Source organism: Oxyura jamaicensis, chromosome 3, assembly GCF_011077185.1.
Source record: "Oxyura jamaicensis isolate SHBP4307 breed ruddy duck chromosome 3, BPBGC_Ojam_1.0, whole genome shotgun sequence".
In the NCBI taxonomy this organism is placed as follows: Eukaryota; Metazoa; Chordata; class Aves; order Anseriformes; family Anatidae; genus Oxyura; species Oxyura jamaicensis.
Genome location: NC_048895.1, coordinates 95,745,702 through 95,763,313, shown reverse-complemented (window position 1 = coordinate 95,763,313; position 17,612 = coordinate 95,745,702). Strand labels below are relative to the sequence as shown.

Genomic DNA, 17,612 nt, shown 5'->3' with positions numbered 1-17,612 from the left:
TTTGTTGTTGACTTTGTAAGTCACCAGGATAAACACCAAGTTCATCTTCTTCATTAAGTCTTTTAGGCTGCAAGTCATTAAGCCCACAGTAGTTGCATTTAGTTTATCAGCTTTTCCATGCTAAGTTGATGATTGGTTGCAAAATGTTACAAATAGTTCTACATTGTGTATTTTATTATTAAACGTTTCGTGTGAGCACCAGGAGTACAGGCATCTTGAAGCTCAGCAAGGGGATTGGGAATAATATGGGTTGCAACTAAAATTTATATCTTTCAGTTCTCACCATCCCAAATGTGCACCACAGGCAATGTTGTAATATTGAACCAGAATTATACACCATTCAGCATAAATAATATTACTGTGCTTAGAAAACGTAGAAATGACTTCCAGCAGCCATCTAACAACTCTCAGACAGCTGTGAAATTTTAGCTCCAGTTTTGGAAGTATGTTTGTGGAAAGAGCAACTTGTTTTCTGGACTGAGGTTTTAATGGAGGTATAAGACTAATTTATCCTATTTTGTTAGCAGTTTACTAGAGGCAGTAAAGCATAATAGATATATATGCAGATAATAAATTGGAAGGAACAGCAAACACTAGTAACAACACAGATAATTCAGAAGCAAATAGACCCTTTTTGCTGAGCATTACTTTTGCCATGCATAAATTACTTCAGCTCATTTCTACAGTGTATTAGCAAGCAAGAATAAAGTCAGGAGAGAGGAGAAAAGAAAACAAACAAACAAACAAACAAACAATAATGAACAGTGGAGTTCTGTTGATGCATTATTCTACATTAGTGTGAAACCAATTACTAAGAGAATATATTTAGATTTTTTCTTTAGATATAACATTATGTTTTAGATGTCCAGTCTTTACATGAATGTGCCTGTGTAACATTACCCATGTTACATAGCTTGTAATAATTTATTTTTATATAATTAATATAAGATATATATATACTATAATGTATATAACATATATATATAATATAATTTTATAAAAGCGCTGATTGAGCTTTTATAGACTTTTGTACTGAGTCTGGCTGAAATGGAGTTATCTTTCTTCATAGCAGCTCACGTGGCGCTGTTTTATATTTGAGACTAGAACAATGTTGATAATATACAAGTGTTTCAGATATTACTGAACAGTGCACAGCATCAAGGCCTTTGCTGTTCCTCACTCTACTTCCCTATCACATAGGCAGGGAGTGGGAAAGGGATTGCGAGGTGATACAGCCAGGACAGGTGACCTCAGCTGACTAAATGCATATTCCATAGCATATTATATCATGGTTTACAAAAAAAAGCTCAGGTAAAGAAGGAGGAGGCAGGCACTTTTGTGGTTATAACATTTGTCTTCCCAAGAAACTGTCACTTGTGCTGAGGCCCTGCTTTCCAGGAAAATAGCTAAACATCTGCCTGTCACTGGGAAGTACTGAATAAATTCCTTATTGCACATGCAATTTCCTTGCATGTGCAGCTGTGCTTCACCTGTTAAGCAGTCTTAATCTCCACCCACAAGTTTCCATCTTTTGCTGTTCAAGTTCTCCTCCCCAGAGCTGAGCCAGGGAATAACATTGGGTGGGCCTCTGGGAGAGCAGATTTCAGGAAGTGGACAACAAAACAAAACAAAACCAAACAAAAACTACCGTCACACAGCAGCTGGGAGAGCAAGGAGAGAGAGAAGCAGCCCTGAAGCCCCCAAGGTCAGTGCAGCAGGAGGGCAGGAGGTGCTCCAGGCACACAGCACAAGTTCCCCTGTGGCCTGTGGAGAGGCCCCTGGTGGAGCAGGCTGTCCCCCTGCAGCCCATGGGTCCCACGTGGAGCAGATCTCCACGCTGCAGTCTGAGCCCATGGAGGATCACACAGAAAAACAAAAGGTCTCCCCGCACATAAAGGGGGAATGGGGGGGAGGGGGGGAGGACATTTACAATTCAGTCAAACTGAACTAGTTCTACTTAAAATGTTTAACATGTAAAATTGATAATAGAAGAAGCTAAATGTTAAACTGTTAAAAGGGAATTAGCTCTTTAATATTGTTTCTGCGTCTTTGCTCATTGACTTGGTTAACAGGTTTCAAGCTACAGAAAGATCTTTGAAAATATACTGTTACATATATATATATATAAACAGTGTGTATATATATATATAATGAATTTTGCTTCCTTTAAAACATCATTCTATTGCATTTCTGTACAGAAATTATAAATTACCTTTCTACACTTTAGGAAAAAAGCCCAAGAACATCACCTACCACGGCAAATTGGCCTGTGGTCACTCCAGGCAGCCAGTGTATCTGTCACTCTCTGGCAAGTGATGCTCTTAGAACCTTGCAGCACATAATTATCTTCACAGGAAAACTGTACACTTGCACCCATCCTGGTAGAAAAAGGGAAGGAAGAATGAAAGAATTAAAATATATCCTAATGTCACCAAAAAAAAAAAAAAAAAAAAAAAAAAAAAAAAAAGTTCCACCAAATGACCACATTTCCAGGTCCAAATGAACAAATTAGGGTGGGAAATTCTACTTCATCATTACTATATGTAGTAAAATAAGCAAGCAAACAAACAAAACATCTTAAACTATAGGGAATGGTTCCACTGTATTCACTTTGTCTACCATTTAGAGAAATAAGGTCAGGCATATAAAGCAATTGTGATACTAAGTTTCATCCTTTAAACAATGACTTTAAAGAATGCATCAAGAGATACATTTGTTAACGAAATGTATAATCACTGTTCTTTCAAGCAAGAAAATTTACTCCATAAATAATTTCAACCTCTCAATTTTCTCTGAAATCCTAAGCAGTTAGATATAGGATTTTGTTAACATGTATTACCAGGAAATATAATTTCAGCAACTTGTAGTAGTTCATGAAAAATTCTCAACTTTGTTGAAATTTTCTGCTAAAAACTTTGTAAAATGCTAACTTTAGGATTTCTAATAGGAACTACTTAGGACTGAAGTACTGCTGATACACTTGCAAATCTGAAATTTTCTAACTTCTTTTTTTCTGAAGAATTTCATTCTGAACAATGATGACCAACATTTATGTAGAATTCATAAACTATAAACTGTCACTGTATTTCAGAGTTTTCTAAAACGGTATTTAAATTTCTGCTTAATTTATTTATTTTTGTCCCAAAGCTTTCCAATTATTTGTGACATTCTTGTTCCCCACCATAATCATGCTGTTAGCTTTCTTGTGCTTTTAAGTCTGTATCTGTTAATCTCTTGTTGTGAACTAAGTGGTCTTAATAAAATGGATTTATCAGTTTGGCCCTTCTAGTCACTGAGTCCTAAACACCAAGGATGTTTAGGATGAATGGCAATCAAAGGTCAGTGGTTAAAATTGTATTGTGGAGAAAAGTAAATATAATCTCATTTACTAGCAGCCAGCTTGTTTCTACCTTCAAGAACAATTATTCTGTTAGCTATCCAGAGGACCCCCCAAAGACAAACTATATTGCTTACTATGATGTACTTCAACACTCCTTTCACAAAACTTTAAATAGATCTTTTTTTTAAAAAAAAAAAAATAATATTTTAAAATTTGAATGAGATGCTACAAATCTAAGAAAGCACTAGCCCCTTCCTTCCATATGTCATGGGAAGTGCATGAAATCCTTGAAGACTTGAATTTTCTAAAATTTTATTTTATATTTGCCATTATCTACTGTCCTTTAGAACATTCTTAAAACCCTTGGAAGAAGTGACCAAGCATGATTCCAAATACATTCCTCAAATGAATATACGCAAGGACAAACATGTCTTATTAATAAACATGGATACATAAAAATTTACTAGTTTAAACCACACACTTCAATGATTTAATTTGTTTTGCTATTTATTTATATGCTATATTGTATTGCATATTATTGTATCAGCTTATTATTGTATATATTGTATCAGCTAAGTCCCACACAAAACCCACAACATGTTGACTATAACATATTAAAAATAACCAAAAAATCTAGCAAAATCTAGCAAGTTGAAGAGCAAGGTAGAAAGATGAAGTACTCAAAAGCTCCTCAGTGCTAGAGTTCAGGGTGGAAAGAAACTTGAATGCCAGCTAAAGGCATTAACATGTACAATCTCTTGAAACTTAATTCAAAAATTCTAATTAATTTTAAATAGGCTACAGAAAAGCAGTCATGGGTTTTACTAGAATGACTGAGATAGTTCTGGACATGGTCTATGTATGGCTCCACTGTTTATTAAACTTGCTTTAATACCAGTAAGATCCATGCTTTTTGAAGCACTTATTGTGAAAAATCAGGTCTATGCCATCAGTCTGACAACTGATGCTTTCCATAAGAGTATTTTTGAATGTAATTTTAATTCTGCAAAGGCTTTCAAAAATAATCAAAATGCTATTGAAAACATATCCTGAAGAAAATTTCTAAATATTGGGGAATGGAGGTACAGACTGCCAGATTATAATATATGTAAAGAAGGAAAGAGACATAAAAATTGCATCCATGTCTGAAATGCATTTAAGACAATATAATGAAGGCATGAGATTAAGGTGTTTTTTGTTTGTGGTTGTTGTTTCTAGTTTGTATACTATCTTGATGGTTTGGAGACTGAATAATAAAATGCACACACATATATATAATTATTATATAATACCGATATCTGGATCAAGACATATAACTAGAAATATAAGAGAACAGTTGATACTGAGGAAGGTTAGGTGAGCCAAGTCACTAGAGTATTTTCTGTTTCCAGACAATCAGATCTATCTAAATAAGTATCTCAGGGGATGTGATGCATCTGGACCACACAGTCTACACTTATCCTCTAAGCAACTTCAGAATTGCTGCGTCTCCCGTTGATTCTTTTTGACATTTTTCCATACAAAAATGAGGAGTCCTTTTAAAGGCTCAAATAATCAAATATCATATATCAAATAATTTGATCTCCAGTTTCAAAGAGAATGATTAATTCACTTAATCTCTAATTGTTAAAAACAAATGTTTTTAATTTCTTTTGTTCTTATCTTTACCTCACTCTTTGCTGAGCAAATCTTTGTCACTGGAAGTGTTTTGCTTTGTTTTGCTTAATTCTCTATGTGTACTTCAACAGGGAGAAATCAGTTTCCTCATTTTTTCCTTCTATTTTGAATTGAACTACATAAAAGCAAAATTTTTAATTATTAAAAAAGTTGGGATTTTACTGAAAGAAGCCATTTTAATATGAAAAGAATATATGTAATAAATTATAGGATGCTAAATTGTTTTTTAATGAGTTTTGAAAATTTAAAAGTTATTTTTGTTACACATGCCAGTGGAATTGTACAAGGTGATTGTATTTTCACAATGCTATGTGCCATACATATTTACATTATGTATACGTAATGTTTAAGGGGAGCAGAAATGTAATTATTTATATCCATTTACAATCTCATTTAAAAGTTCTTTTGTTTTCAGATCTCCCACAAAAATAAATTGTGATATTGACCCAAAATTACATTTATTATGTCCTCATTTATATAGCAAAGTCTGAGTTGCCATTTCTCCCTCAAAATGATTACAAATATCCAATGGGTTCTTTGAAATCACTGAAAATTGCCTCTCCTGCTTCCTGAACGAACACAGTAAAAGCATGGCAGAAGGACAGAATGAAAAGGTTAATATTTCAATACCTTTTTCCTGCGTTATATTAGAATGAATGCCATTATTGTGCTGAAAACAATGAAACCCTTTTCAAAGAACTTGTCATCACTGATACAGTTGGCTATCAGGCTGACTTGAAAATAAACCCTCTGCCCTTCCATCAATCCCACTCACAACACGTCTTTCAGCAGACTGGAAAAGATTTTGAATAATGTGCATTTTCATATGTCTCAGTTCAGATTAATATCTAAAGTTGGCATTCTTCTGACAAGAACAATAGCTCCTTCTGGTGTCTATACTCAACTCTTAAAAAAAGGAAAGAAAAACTATTGCCTCCACAGTGTTTTATATTCATTGCACTGGAGACATGCAAGCAATGGTATTTTTCCCTTAAATGTGGAAGAGCTTAATTTTTTATTTCAGAAAAAGAAAAACTAAATTCCAGCCAAATTCTCTATTTAAGTATCAAACTAGACATAGATAGCTACACTTTAAAACAGCTAAGATAGCTTTTAAAGAGATATAAAAATGAGTTTATAGTACATGAAAAACATCTGACAGTACATAATTAGCTTTCAGATAAATAAGGTTTAGAAACAAAATATTATTTTTTTTTCTCTCAGATAATATTCAGAATTGAAGACCCACAACATGCGAAGAAATAATAAGTGATCAAGGTATATTGATATGTTTTATTTATCATATCTTACATGACATTTCTTTTGCTAGTTCTGAGCACTTTATTCATTCACTTTTCCCTGTAAACAGGAAGATACATTAAGTGAAAGTATTACTAGAGGATGAATGGGGTGGAGGAAGGAGGTGAATAGCCTTGCTCTGTCAATTGAGTAAGCATTGCCCATAAGAGTAATCTTTTAAGATTACTTACATTCAGTCATAAGAGGTTGTCATCATAATATAGTTATGTATGTTTGTTGGGGTTCTTTGACATTAGATGATCTCAGAAATCTTAAAATATACTTTGAACTTTAAGGTTCTTTGGGGTTTTTCCTCTTGATAATTTCATGCTCATTTCATGTTGAGCTCTCCCATTTTGGGATGTTTACACCTGTTTCATCAAAATAGTTTTAGATCCCTTTCTCTTCCAAATTCAGGCTACAGCCTACAGGAGAAAATAAATTTATTCTTTTTCCTATCCTCTTCCAGCTTAACAATGCACGTGTAGTCATTGCAAAACGATTGTTCATACGCCATAACTAGATGAGAGTCTGCTCAGCCCATTCTATATAATAAACATAACATAAACACTTAAAATCTGCACAAGATTCATAGATTCATAGAATAAATCACTTTGAAAGAATCATAGAATCATAGAATCATGGAAACATAGACTGGCTTGGGTTGGAGGGGACCTTAAAGACCACCTATTTCCAACCTCCTGCCATAGGCAGGGATGCCACCCACTAGACCAGGTTGCCCAGGGCCTCATCCCTGGCCTTGAACACCTCCAGGGATGGGGCATGCACAGCTTCTCCAGGCAACCTATTCCAGTACCTCACCACCCTCTGAGGGAAGAATTACATCCTAACCTCTAATCTTAAATCTCCCATCTTTTATGTTAACACCATTCTGCCTTGTCCTGCCATTGTCTGCCTGAGAAAAAAAAAAAAAAAAAAAAAAAAAAAAAAAAGTCGTTCTCCATCTTTTTTAAAAGCCCCCTTTAGGTACTGAAAAGCTGCAATAAGGTCACCACTAAGCCAGGTCACCACTAAGCCAGGTCACCACTTTTCTCCAGGCTCAACAGTCCCAGCTCTCTCAGCCTTTCCTCATACGAGAAGTGCTCCAGCCCTCTGAACAACTTCCTTGCTCTCCTCTGGACCTGTTCTAACAGAACAACATTATTCTTGTGCAGCAGACCCCTGACCTGGATGCAGGACTCCAAGTGGGACCTCACAAGGGCAAAGCAGAGGGGGTCAATCCCCTCCCTCAACCCGCTGGCCTCTGTTGATGCAGCCCAGGATACAGTTGGCCTTCCGGGCTGCAAGTGTGCACTGCTGGCTTATGTCAATATTTTTATCTACCAGAACCCCCAAGTCCTTCTCTGCAGGGCTGCTCTCCATGAGTTTTTCTCCCAGTCTGTCTTCGTGTTTGGGATCGCCCCAACCAATGTGCAGAACCTTGCACTTGAACTTGTTGAACCTCATTAGGTTCACATAGGCCCACTTCTCAAGCTTGTCCAGATCCCTCTGGATGGCATCCCTTCCTTCTGTTGTATCAACTGCACCACTCAGATTGGTGTCATCTGCAATATTGCTTAGGGTACAATCAATCCCATTCTCTATGTCGTTGATAAAGATATGAAAGAGCACTGATCCCAAGATAGACCCCTGAGGCACATCGCTTGTCAGCAGCCTCCACCTGGACATCATTGACCACACTGGCTAGAGCCTTCAAGTCAATTCTTTATCCACTCAATGGTCCACCCTTCAAATCCATCTCTCTCCAATTTGGAGATCAGGATGTCATGCGGGACTGTGTCAAAGGCCTTACAGAAGTCCAGGTAGATGGCATTGGTTGGTCTTCCCATGTTGAATGATGCAGTCACACCATCATAGAAGGCCACTAGATTGGTCAGGCATGATTTGTTCTTGGTGAAGCTGTGCTGGCTGTCTCTTATCACCTCATTGTCTTGCATGTGCTTTGACATTGCTTCCAGGAGAATCTGTTCCATGGTCTTCCCAGGCACAGAGGTGAGGCTCACCAGTCTGGAGTTCCCCGGGTCCTCTTTTTTAAAAAATGAGAGTGATGTTTCCCTTTTTTCAGTCATCAGGGACTTCACCTGACTGGCCTGACTTTTCAAGTATGATGGAGAGAGGCTTGGCAACTACATCAGCCAGTTCCCTCAGGACTCTGGGATGCATGTCGTGAAAGAGGCCTCTGGAGGACATTTAATCTAGAGACATCTACTCCAGGCAAGTTTAGTTAGGACAGTGAGCTGACAACCTTGTTCAGCTAAGTACTGGATGCTTCCCTGGATTTCACAAACTCTCTGGAGAGCTTTCTCCAGTGTTTGACCATCTTCACACACTATATATATATATATATACATATATATATATATACACACGATATATATATATATATATAATTAAAGAATCCTGTATCTAATAGGAATTTCCTATGCCCCAGCTTGTGTCCATTGCCTCTGCTGTTGTCGCTGTGCACCTCTGCGAAGAATCCAGCTTTCTCTTCTATGCACCCTCCAATTCAGTAGATGTAGACAGCAACAATATTTTGAGATTCTGTTGAGGCTGAGCAAACCCAGCTCTCTCAGCCACTTGTATGTCATATACTCACCCTCCTGACCTGCTGAAGTCACTCGTATCTATAGTTAATGGAGTGAGAATTCACTTCCAGTGTGAATTCATTCTATTTTGCATCAAACATTTAAGCTAAGAGGTTAAATCTTTCTAGAGATGCTTGTTTCTCTCCACTAGTAGCAGAGTGATTCTAGATGCTGCCTCTTGCTATTTGTTCAGCTAAGTATTTGATTTGGAGGAATTCAGAAGAAGAGGTATGCTCTGTACCCTTTATGCAATGAGGAGAGTGCTGAAACAGAAGAGGAAAACTGATGCATACTTTTACAGATATTAAAGTAAAATACTCTTGAAAATATCAGCAGATATATACAAGTTTCACTGTAAATACAGGAATACACACAGACAACACAAAACATCTCAATAAATAACTAGATTTTAGTATCCCATTTTTACCTAGTCTTCTACCAGCTGTTGTTACTCTCCTCAATACATTAAGCATTAATTAAGGCCTAGATAAAACTTGCATTTGTTTTTGTAAAACAACAGACCTTCAGAGAGGAGCGGCATATAATATTTTTGTAGCTTACAGTTTCCCTTGCAGCAGCTGTACATGCGAAGTTGAATCACAATATATAGAACAGATAACAGAAAACATCTGCTGGATGTTTCTAGAATCTTTTAGCCTATTTATTGAAAAGCTTATTTCAGTTCATTATTTTTAAAATACATTTAACTACTGTCCAGCTCGTAATGAAATCATGACCTTGCATACAGCTGATCCTCTTAACATTGGAGCTGTTTATGAGTTCTCAAACTCCTTTGAGGGTAAATTGAGAAAAATCCAGAGAAGGTTAGTTCAGGAATAGAATGATTTTTAAAATAATTCTTCCCCTGTCCGTTTTGCCCTTGCTTTGAAGAATAGGAGCAATAGGTTTGATTAACCTGCTCTGGAGTTGCAGAGACCTTTGCACAATTTCTTCTAATTCCTATAAAGTTTTCCTTTCCATTCCTTCTTAGGTCTGGTTGTCCATTCCCTGCTGAAAATTTATAAATCTCTGCATGAGCTGAAGGTTCCACCTCCTTGCTTTGACCCTCTTCTCTGCAACACCTTGAAGTCTTTTTTTTCCCCCAAGAGGGAAAGAAAAACCTTCATCTTCTCCCATAGGAGTCTATTTGACCTCATACCTCATCTTTTCATCTTTTTTTTTTTTTTTTTTTTTAATGAATAAAAACATAGTCTGAAAAACAAAGCAAGGAGACAACATACATCCCAGTCTCAGACAATGAAGTTGCTATGTTTCCCAAGCCTTTTAACAACTTTTATATAGTGGGAAAACAAACAATTCTCTCTGCTCCCTCTTCAGTGGTCTCCAGAGGGTTCTGCCTTTTCATACACAGACAAGATTATTAGGTTGTAAAATTCCTTTTTAAAATACATTAGATTAAAAAAATAAATGAAAGCATAAAACAATCAAGAGCTGCAGTAGACTGGAACAATTTTGACAAAGATTCAACACATTCAGAACTACGGAGAGAATGCATATCTACAGTTGCATGTTCTGTACCTATAAATATCTTCTTGGTCACAAATATAACTAAATGTGCCTACCTGAAGTCAGAGCCCACCCTTTTCCCATTTTCAGGAATTCCAGGATCAGGACATGTATCAGATGCAACTGCATCCCCACCTTGGGTCACTGCAAAATAAAAGTAAAAAAATAAAAATAATAATAAAAAAATTAGTCATGGACCTGAAAAGATGACTCCTCAATTTTCCCATAAATTAACTTATATGGCCAGAATCTAACCATATGCATATTAATATTATTTTTTATTGAAACTGTATGAATTTTGAGAAAAGAAAAAAAAAAAAAAAAAAAAGAAGCCTCATATAATTGAGTTCTTGGATGTACTGTTTATTTTTTTAGTTATGATTAAAAAAAATCAAATATGTTTTTCTTCTGGGGAAAAATAAATGATTGATTTCCCATAGTCAGTCATCATTTTATGTATACCCTAGTATCCATGCCTTCTCTCAGACAGGGAAAACAACATTCACGAAGTCACCTCCTGAAATATTTACAACACGGCATTGTGAGATTACAGTTTGAGAAAATTAAATCTCCCTTAAGCTTCTGTCCATAAGACTTGAAACAGAAGAAAGCCAAGATCCCAACTGTAATGCATAAATATTTTTATGATATAGTTCATAAAAAAAATAAAAATACAGAAAACCCCAAAGAGCGATGTATTTTAACCAGGTGAATATCTGTATATGAAATTGAGATTTAAAATTCATTTTTTGTGCTTTCAGTTAAGAAAGAAAAGAGAAGATGGCCTACACTCTTCCGTTCATTTTGTCCATTCTGGATTGTCAGGCATTTAATTTAATATCAGGTATGTAGTCCTCTCAAAGCTCAAAACAAATCGAGCATTCAATTTTCACTTCTTCTGAAAATAGTGTTTAAGGAATATGTGTAATTAAAAGTAATTAGTCATAAAGAAAAAAAAAAAAGTGAGAGAGTGCAAGGCTGAACACATACATTTCTATCTTGCCAATACACATATATGTATGTATTGCATAGGACTGAAACACTGTTGATGTTTCAACAGTGATAGAAACACTGTTGTTTCACTGATGTTTCAACAGTGATAGAAACACTGTTGTCTTTCTGTTTTCTCCACAAAAGTATAGAGCTAGTTGAAATTTGTGGATCTCATTTTCATCTTAAAACATTTTGGGGAAACCATTAAGAACAAGGCAGACTGTTCTTCCTGAATAATAATAATAATAATAAAGTTGGTTTTAATATTTTAGCTGCACAAAATAAATTACAGAAGCCTGAGTGGATTACAGATGACAGCATTGTGACTGAAAGGTGAGGAGAGATTAGATGTAAAAAGTGGTTGGTTTTCCTACACAGTGATGTAATTTCAAATTGAATACAGTGTCAGAAAGAATGGTGACAAGCAGGATATGTGCAGTGAAATGGTAAGGGGTATACATCTTTATGTCTGTTTCAGCAGCATCAGAGGCAATGAATTTATATGAAATCCAGTGTTTTACAAGAGACCTAAAGATCTAAAAAAAAAAAAAAAAAAACAACCAACCAACAACAACAACAAAAACAATTGCACTGCAGCACTACAAAAAAATTAACTAAGGACAAAGCTCTTGGAAGTACCAAAATGCTTGATTTGAGCACAGCTTTTTCTTATAATAGAGAAACTGCAACAATTACAGTATATTTTAAGATTAGTTATGTTTCTTTTCTATTTTGGCATATAGAATGTTTTAAAAATATAAAAAAGGAAAGGAATCATCTCATTTCTGCATATCCTTTAACACTATTATTGTATTGTATATTGTCTGTCCCAGAAATCTTTCTTTTTACAGGGTAATGAAAGATAATGGTAATTTCAAAAATGTGTTTCCAGACATTTTCCATTAGCAATATATTCTTAATAATAATAATAATAATCCTGATAAATAAAGTTTAAGTAAAAATCCAATCCAGCTGGACAAAAAACAAACAACAACAACAACAAAAACACACAAACAAACAAAAAAAAACCTACAAGTCACCATCCTGAAAACACTTGAGACCAAGAGCCCAATCCTGCTAGTTTCACCATAACTTGGAATAATAAAGATTTTTCTGTGTGTGTGACTAAGGGCTTTCAGGACAAGTTTCTACTACCTGGTAAACATGCATTTTAATCTGAGAGTTTAATTTTGTAGTTTCTCAGGAAGTGTCAGCATTGAAATGCTGTTATAGTAAAATAAATAAATAAATAAAATATTGCTAAATAAACAGCCTGCTTGTGTTCCTTAAAATAAATAGACTTCCTACTAGCAATTCTTCAATTTTTCAGTAAAAAAGCAAACAAGCAAATAAATATTTATGACTTTTGGCACAGAAATGTAGCTTTGTTACTGGGAGTAACAAAAAAATACTATTTTATGTAGTATTTTTTATTTATACATTTATTTATGTAGTAATACTATTTTATGTAGTATTTCTGGAGTATTTTTGACTACTTAATCACCAACAAATGAAAATAATGAATTTGACAGAAACAGTTATTCAACATATCAAGTTCACTAAAATTGAAACTTATGATAATCACTGTAGTACCAGGTAGAGAGCATTGCATTTCCTATCATGTTTTAAGTAGAAACACATTGCAGTGAAACAAACATATTTTTTACAAACATATTTTTTACTTTTACAAACATATATACAAAATGCGTAAGTATTTTGTTTTGGACACCAAGAAATGTTGACTGAAACCTTACTTAAACCACAGAATGAAATGATGTCCCCAGATGGAAGCTCATCTTTGCAAAATTTTCCTCTCAGACAGTACTTTCCCCTGTCAACACATTCTCACATCAGTATCAGGCTGCCGTTTGCCCAGAGAAATACTGCCTCTTGAAGTGGAGCAGGTATCATCTGTCTGGAACTCAGCACATCATCCTGGATGTCTACAGTCCTTGATAAACATTGCTTGAGTTTTACCTTCTACTTTCCTCAATGAACTGTCAAGTGTTTTTTTTTTTTTTTTTTTTTTTTTTTTTTTTAACAGATGGTGTTTGTATGACATGCTGTCATAACAAAATAAATCCAATTCCCTGTAAAACAAGCCTGTCTGTTTTTATCTTTCCATGTGAGAAAAAAGGAATAAATTTCACAAATTAATGAAACCATTTATTAACTTTAGATATAAATCAATGATGTTCTGAGACACCAGGGACTTTAGTGCATATATACAAATGCATATATTTACATGTTAATATGCTTAAAACCTTTACCTGCCAGTATTTTTTAATTTACTTAAAATATTTTTGTAGCATTCAGACTAAAAACAGATGAAAAGATGCCTAAGTCCCTGTCAGAGACTTTTATCTTGTTTCAATCCTGTCTGTTTCTCCTTTAACCACAGCTGTGGAGCATTATCCACTGCTACTGAGATCCATAACATGTGGGACAAGAAAGTATCATCTGTGATGTGAGTATCTCTGTTCCAGAATATGTTTAATCCTTGCAGTCACTTTCTAAAAGCCTCTCTTAGACATTTTCTTCAATTCACCCAGTCACTTGCCCAATCTTTCATTTTACCTTTAAAGAAAAATGCTTCTGTGTGCCCTTGAAAGACCTGTTTGTGTTCTCTCAAAATGCTCCTGTATAAGGTTACATTTACCCAGGGCTTTATAAACAGTGTTTCATACTTTTTGCATCTTTCTTCTGATTTCACAGAAACAGAGAATCACAGAATGGTTGAGGTTGGATGTAGCCTCTGGAGGTCATCACATCCAACCTTTCTGCTCAAGCAAGTACACCTAAAGCCACTTGTCCAGGACTACATCCAGACAAGATCCAAGATCTTCAAGGAGGGAGACTACAACCTCTCTGGGCAACCTGTGCCAGTGCTCAGTCATCTGCATGGTATTTTCTGATGTTGGAACCTCCTGTCTTTAAGTTTGTGCCCATTGCCCCATTGCCCCTTGTCCAGTCACTGGGAACCACTTAAAGGAGCCTGGATTCATCCCCTTTACACTCTTCCTTCAAGTATTTATAGACATGGATAAATCTCTCAAGCCTTCGCCTGGCTGCAGACTTCCAGCTCTCTCAGTCTTTTTCATGGGACACTTCAGTGCCTTCATTCTCTTTGTGGCTCTTTGTTGGACTCTCTTCAATACATCCATGTCTCCCTTGTAGTGGAGGCATGGAACCTAGAACTGGACACAGTACTCCAGGAGTGGCCTCACCAGTGCTGAACAGAGGAAAAGGATCACCTCCCTTGACTTTTTAGCAACACTTTGCATAATGCAGCCAAGCATATCATTAGCCTTCTTTGTGGCAAAAGCCCATTGCTGTCTCATGTTCAGCTTGGTGTCCAGCAGGACGCCCACATCCATTTCTACAAGGCTGCTCTCCAGTAAGTCAGCCCCTGGCATGCTCTCATGCATAACGCTGTACCTCCTAAGCTGCAGGACTTTGTACTTCCCCTTGTTGAATGCTGTGAAGTTCCAATTTGCTTTTTCACATCAAACATAAATTGCTTCTCTTTACTTTCAAAGCTCAGTCAGACACTACCTTGATTTTTAACTATCATCTCAATATTTCACTTTAGAATTTTCACATTTAAAAACAAGGAAGGTATGAAAGAAAGTGGAAGTAATTTTCCTATATAAAGATTAAAAAAATTAGAAATGAATATCAATTATGTAGTAACTTTGGCACAGCCATGCACTAATCAGTAGCATTTATCTTAAAACACTAGCAATATTTCTCAGTATTGTGAACATAAACTGAAGATTTTAAAGCCTGTATTTAATGACAAAGAAATTTAGGATACCCAGTAGTTTTAAATCACACACCTACAAGTATTTTCTAACTCTTAATACCAGCCTTTTATTCCTTGAAGATCTTCAAAAGCCCTGCTTTTGGGACACCTGCCTCAGGCATCAATGCTTGAGCAGGAAGGAGTGTTGGATGTAATGACCTCCAGAGGTCATTTATGGTCTTAATGCATTCTCAGTATAGCCCTTCTGTTTACAAAAATAATAAGTTTAGATGTATATAATGCTGGCAAATATCAAAGTAACATATTGCTTTACATAGATAATTCTTCATGCTTTATCCTAACTGCACACAGTTCTTCAAGACACCATCAGCTAGAGAAAACAGTGTTTGTTCCATGACACTAACATCAGAAAAAGTATTTCAAGTCACAGGGTAGGGAGAACAGTGAGGAAAGATTCTAGTCAGGTTTATTTATTTATTTATTTATTGAAATAGTAGCTGCTGTAGAGTATAAGAGAACTCCCTTTTTTTCTTCTTTTAACAGAGAGTGTGAGAACATCAAAGATCCTTCAACCACCAGACATGTCTTTGGTATAGAGACAGAGCATTCTCCGTGGACAAATTTTAACTCCAGAACTTCATATTATACTGCAAAACTAAGAATTTGGAGGCCTTTCTGCAGAAATATTGGAAGAGAAGTGAATTCATTAATGTAATGGACAGTTTTTCAGACTATATACAACTTCTATGGTTAAGACTTGATTTGGTTTCTCAAATTTCCATTTGATAAAAAGACCTTTCTTTTATTGAGAACAAACCTACCTGATTTCTTCCAATTTTTCAGATGGTGTCATGTGGACTATAGTTTTGACAGTTTTGGAAGTCACATGTATTGTTTTACTTGGTACATAACCTAGTAAAACTAGAACTCCTGTAAGATGTTTCACATGTTCTGATTCTTACACAACAGTACAGAAGAATGACTGGCAGTTACTGTAAACAGAAATCAGACTTTTTAAAGTCTTGATCATGACGTAAACAATTAGCAGTTACATTAATATCCTTATTTAACTCAGCATTTGTGAAGTTTTTAACCTTAATCAGATAATAATATTATGCAGGAAGAAGGGATGGTGTAACATACATTTCATGCAGCAATACAAACACAAGGTCTCCCTTGTTATAGTATCAGTCCTACTCCAGACCAGCTGCCCTGCTTTAGATGCATTTGGAATCTCAAATTACATTAATGATCTACTCATGTTCACATAAATCATGTGATACATGCTTTGAAGGGCAAGACTTTGAAGCAAAAAAATACATATTATATATAGATGAATTACACCACATATATTTATTCAGTACCCATTGGGATAGTAACAAGTAGTTGGTGTCCATATTTCAAGCTGCAACACCTCAGTTTTAATAGGTTTTGGCAGTCTTTTTGGTCATTCACACATTCTCCTAGTGATATCACCATATAAATGTTATGGGTTTTAAAAAAAGGAAAAGAATTACATAAACCCAGGCACACATATTCCTTCAATAATGTTTTGAATGCTTTTCAAATTAAACCAAAAAATTACCAGAATCACCTACAAGACAGCCTTGTCAAATACTGCCTGGAGGTTAAAGAAAAGACCCCAAAATGCACTGTGGAAAGATATAAGAAATGGCAGTTTTTCTAGTGCAGACTGACAAGTTGGTAAACTGAACAAGACTTTACAATGAATGAGTACTTTATCTCTCTATTGATATGCAAATAAAATCTGACATGTAAATAGCAGCCTCTTTTCAGCCAAGAAGTCACACATAAATGCAATGACACTGTATCAGTCAAACAAGATAAGATCTGCACTAATTAATGAGACATCTTTATTATTCGTAAGTTCCACACATTTACATTTATTTACATTTTAATTCTGAGAAGTTTGATTCAAAATATATAAAAATAATAATAGTTCTAGATATAATTTTAGGCTCATTAAATAATTTTGTTTCAAAAGCAAACCTCAAACATTTCAAATATTCTTTATGAAATGCACTTGAAGTAAGTTACACTTACGTGTAACAATGAAAAATGTCATTGCTGGAAAAGAAAAATAAATCTATATTGTCTTGACATGCCAATATGTGGAGAAAAGGTAAAAAAGATCATGATTGTATAAAATTCTGGAATATGCTGGAGATTTCTTTTTTATTTATTTAAAAATTTAAAATTAATAGATGAAAAGGAAGATTTTAGGATACAAAATTTTGCATGCCACATGACATAAATGAGAAACAACAATTTGACACGCAAATGAAACTGCCGTTATATATTTGTCCTTTGCAGACCACACACTGAGCTATGAGTAAGGCTTAAACACATAGCTCAAATGAACAGAGTTGCTTTTTCCAGT

General features: G+C 35.3%; 1 protein-coding gene across 2 annotated transcripts in view; it reads right to left on the bottom strand.

Annotated features, from left to right (window-relative positions):
* The window catches only part of CSMD1 (CUB and Sushi multiple domains 1), a 1,151,643-nt gene that overhangs the window by 370,876 nt on the left and 763,155 nt on the right, over positions 1-17,612 (bottom strand). For both annotated transcript variants that reach the window (XM_035319885.1, XM_035319886.1), the window contains exons 8-9: positions 10,509-10,596; positions 2,254-2,378 (exon numbers count right to left, since the gene is read on the bottom strand). In XM_035319885.1, coding sequence (XP_035175776.1) covers positions 2,254-2,378; positions 10,509-10,596 — 213 coding nt within the window. The remainder of the gene's footprint in view (positions 1-2,253; positions 2,379-10,508; positions 10,597-17,612) is intronic.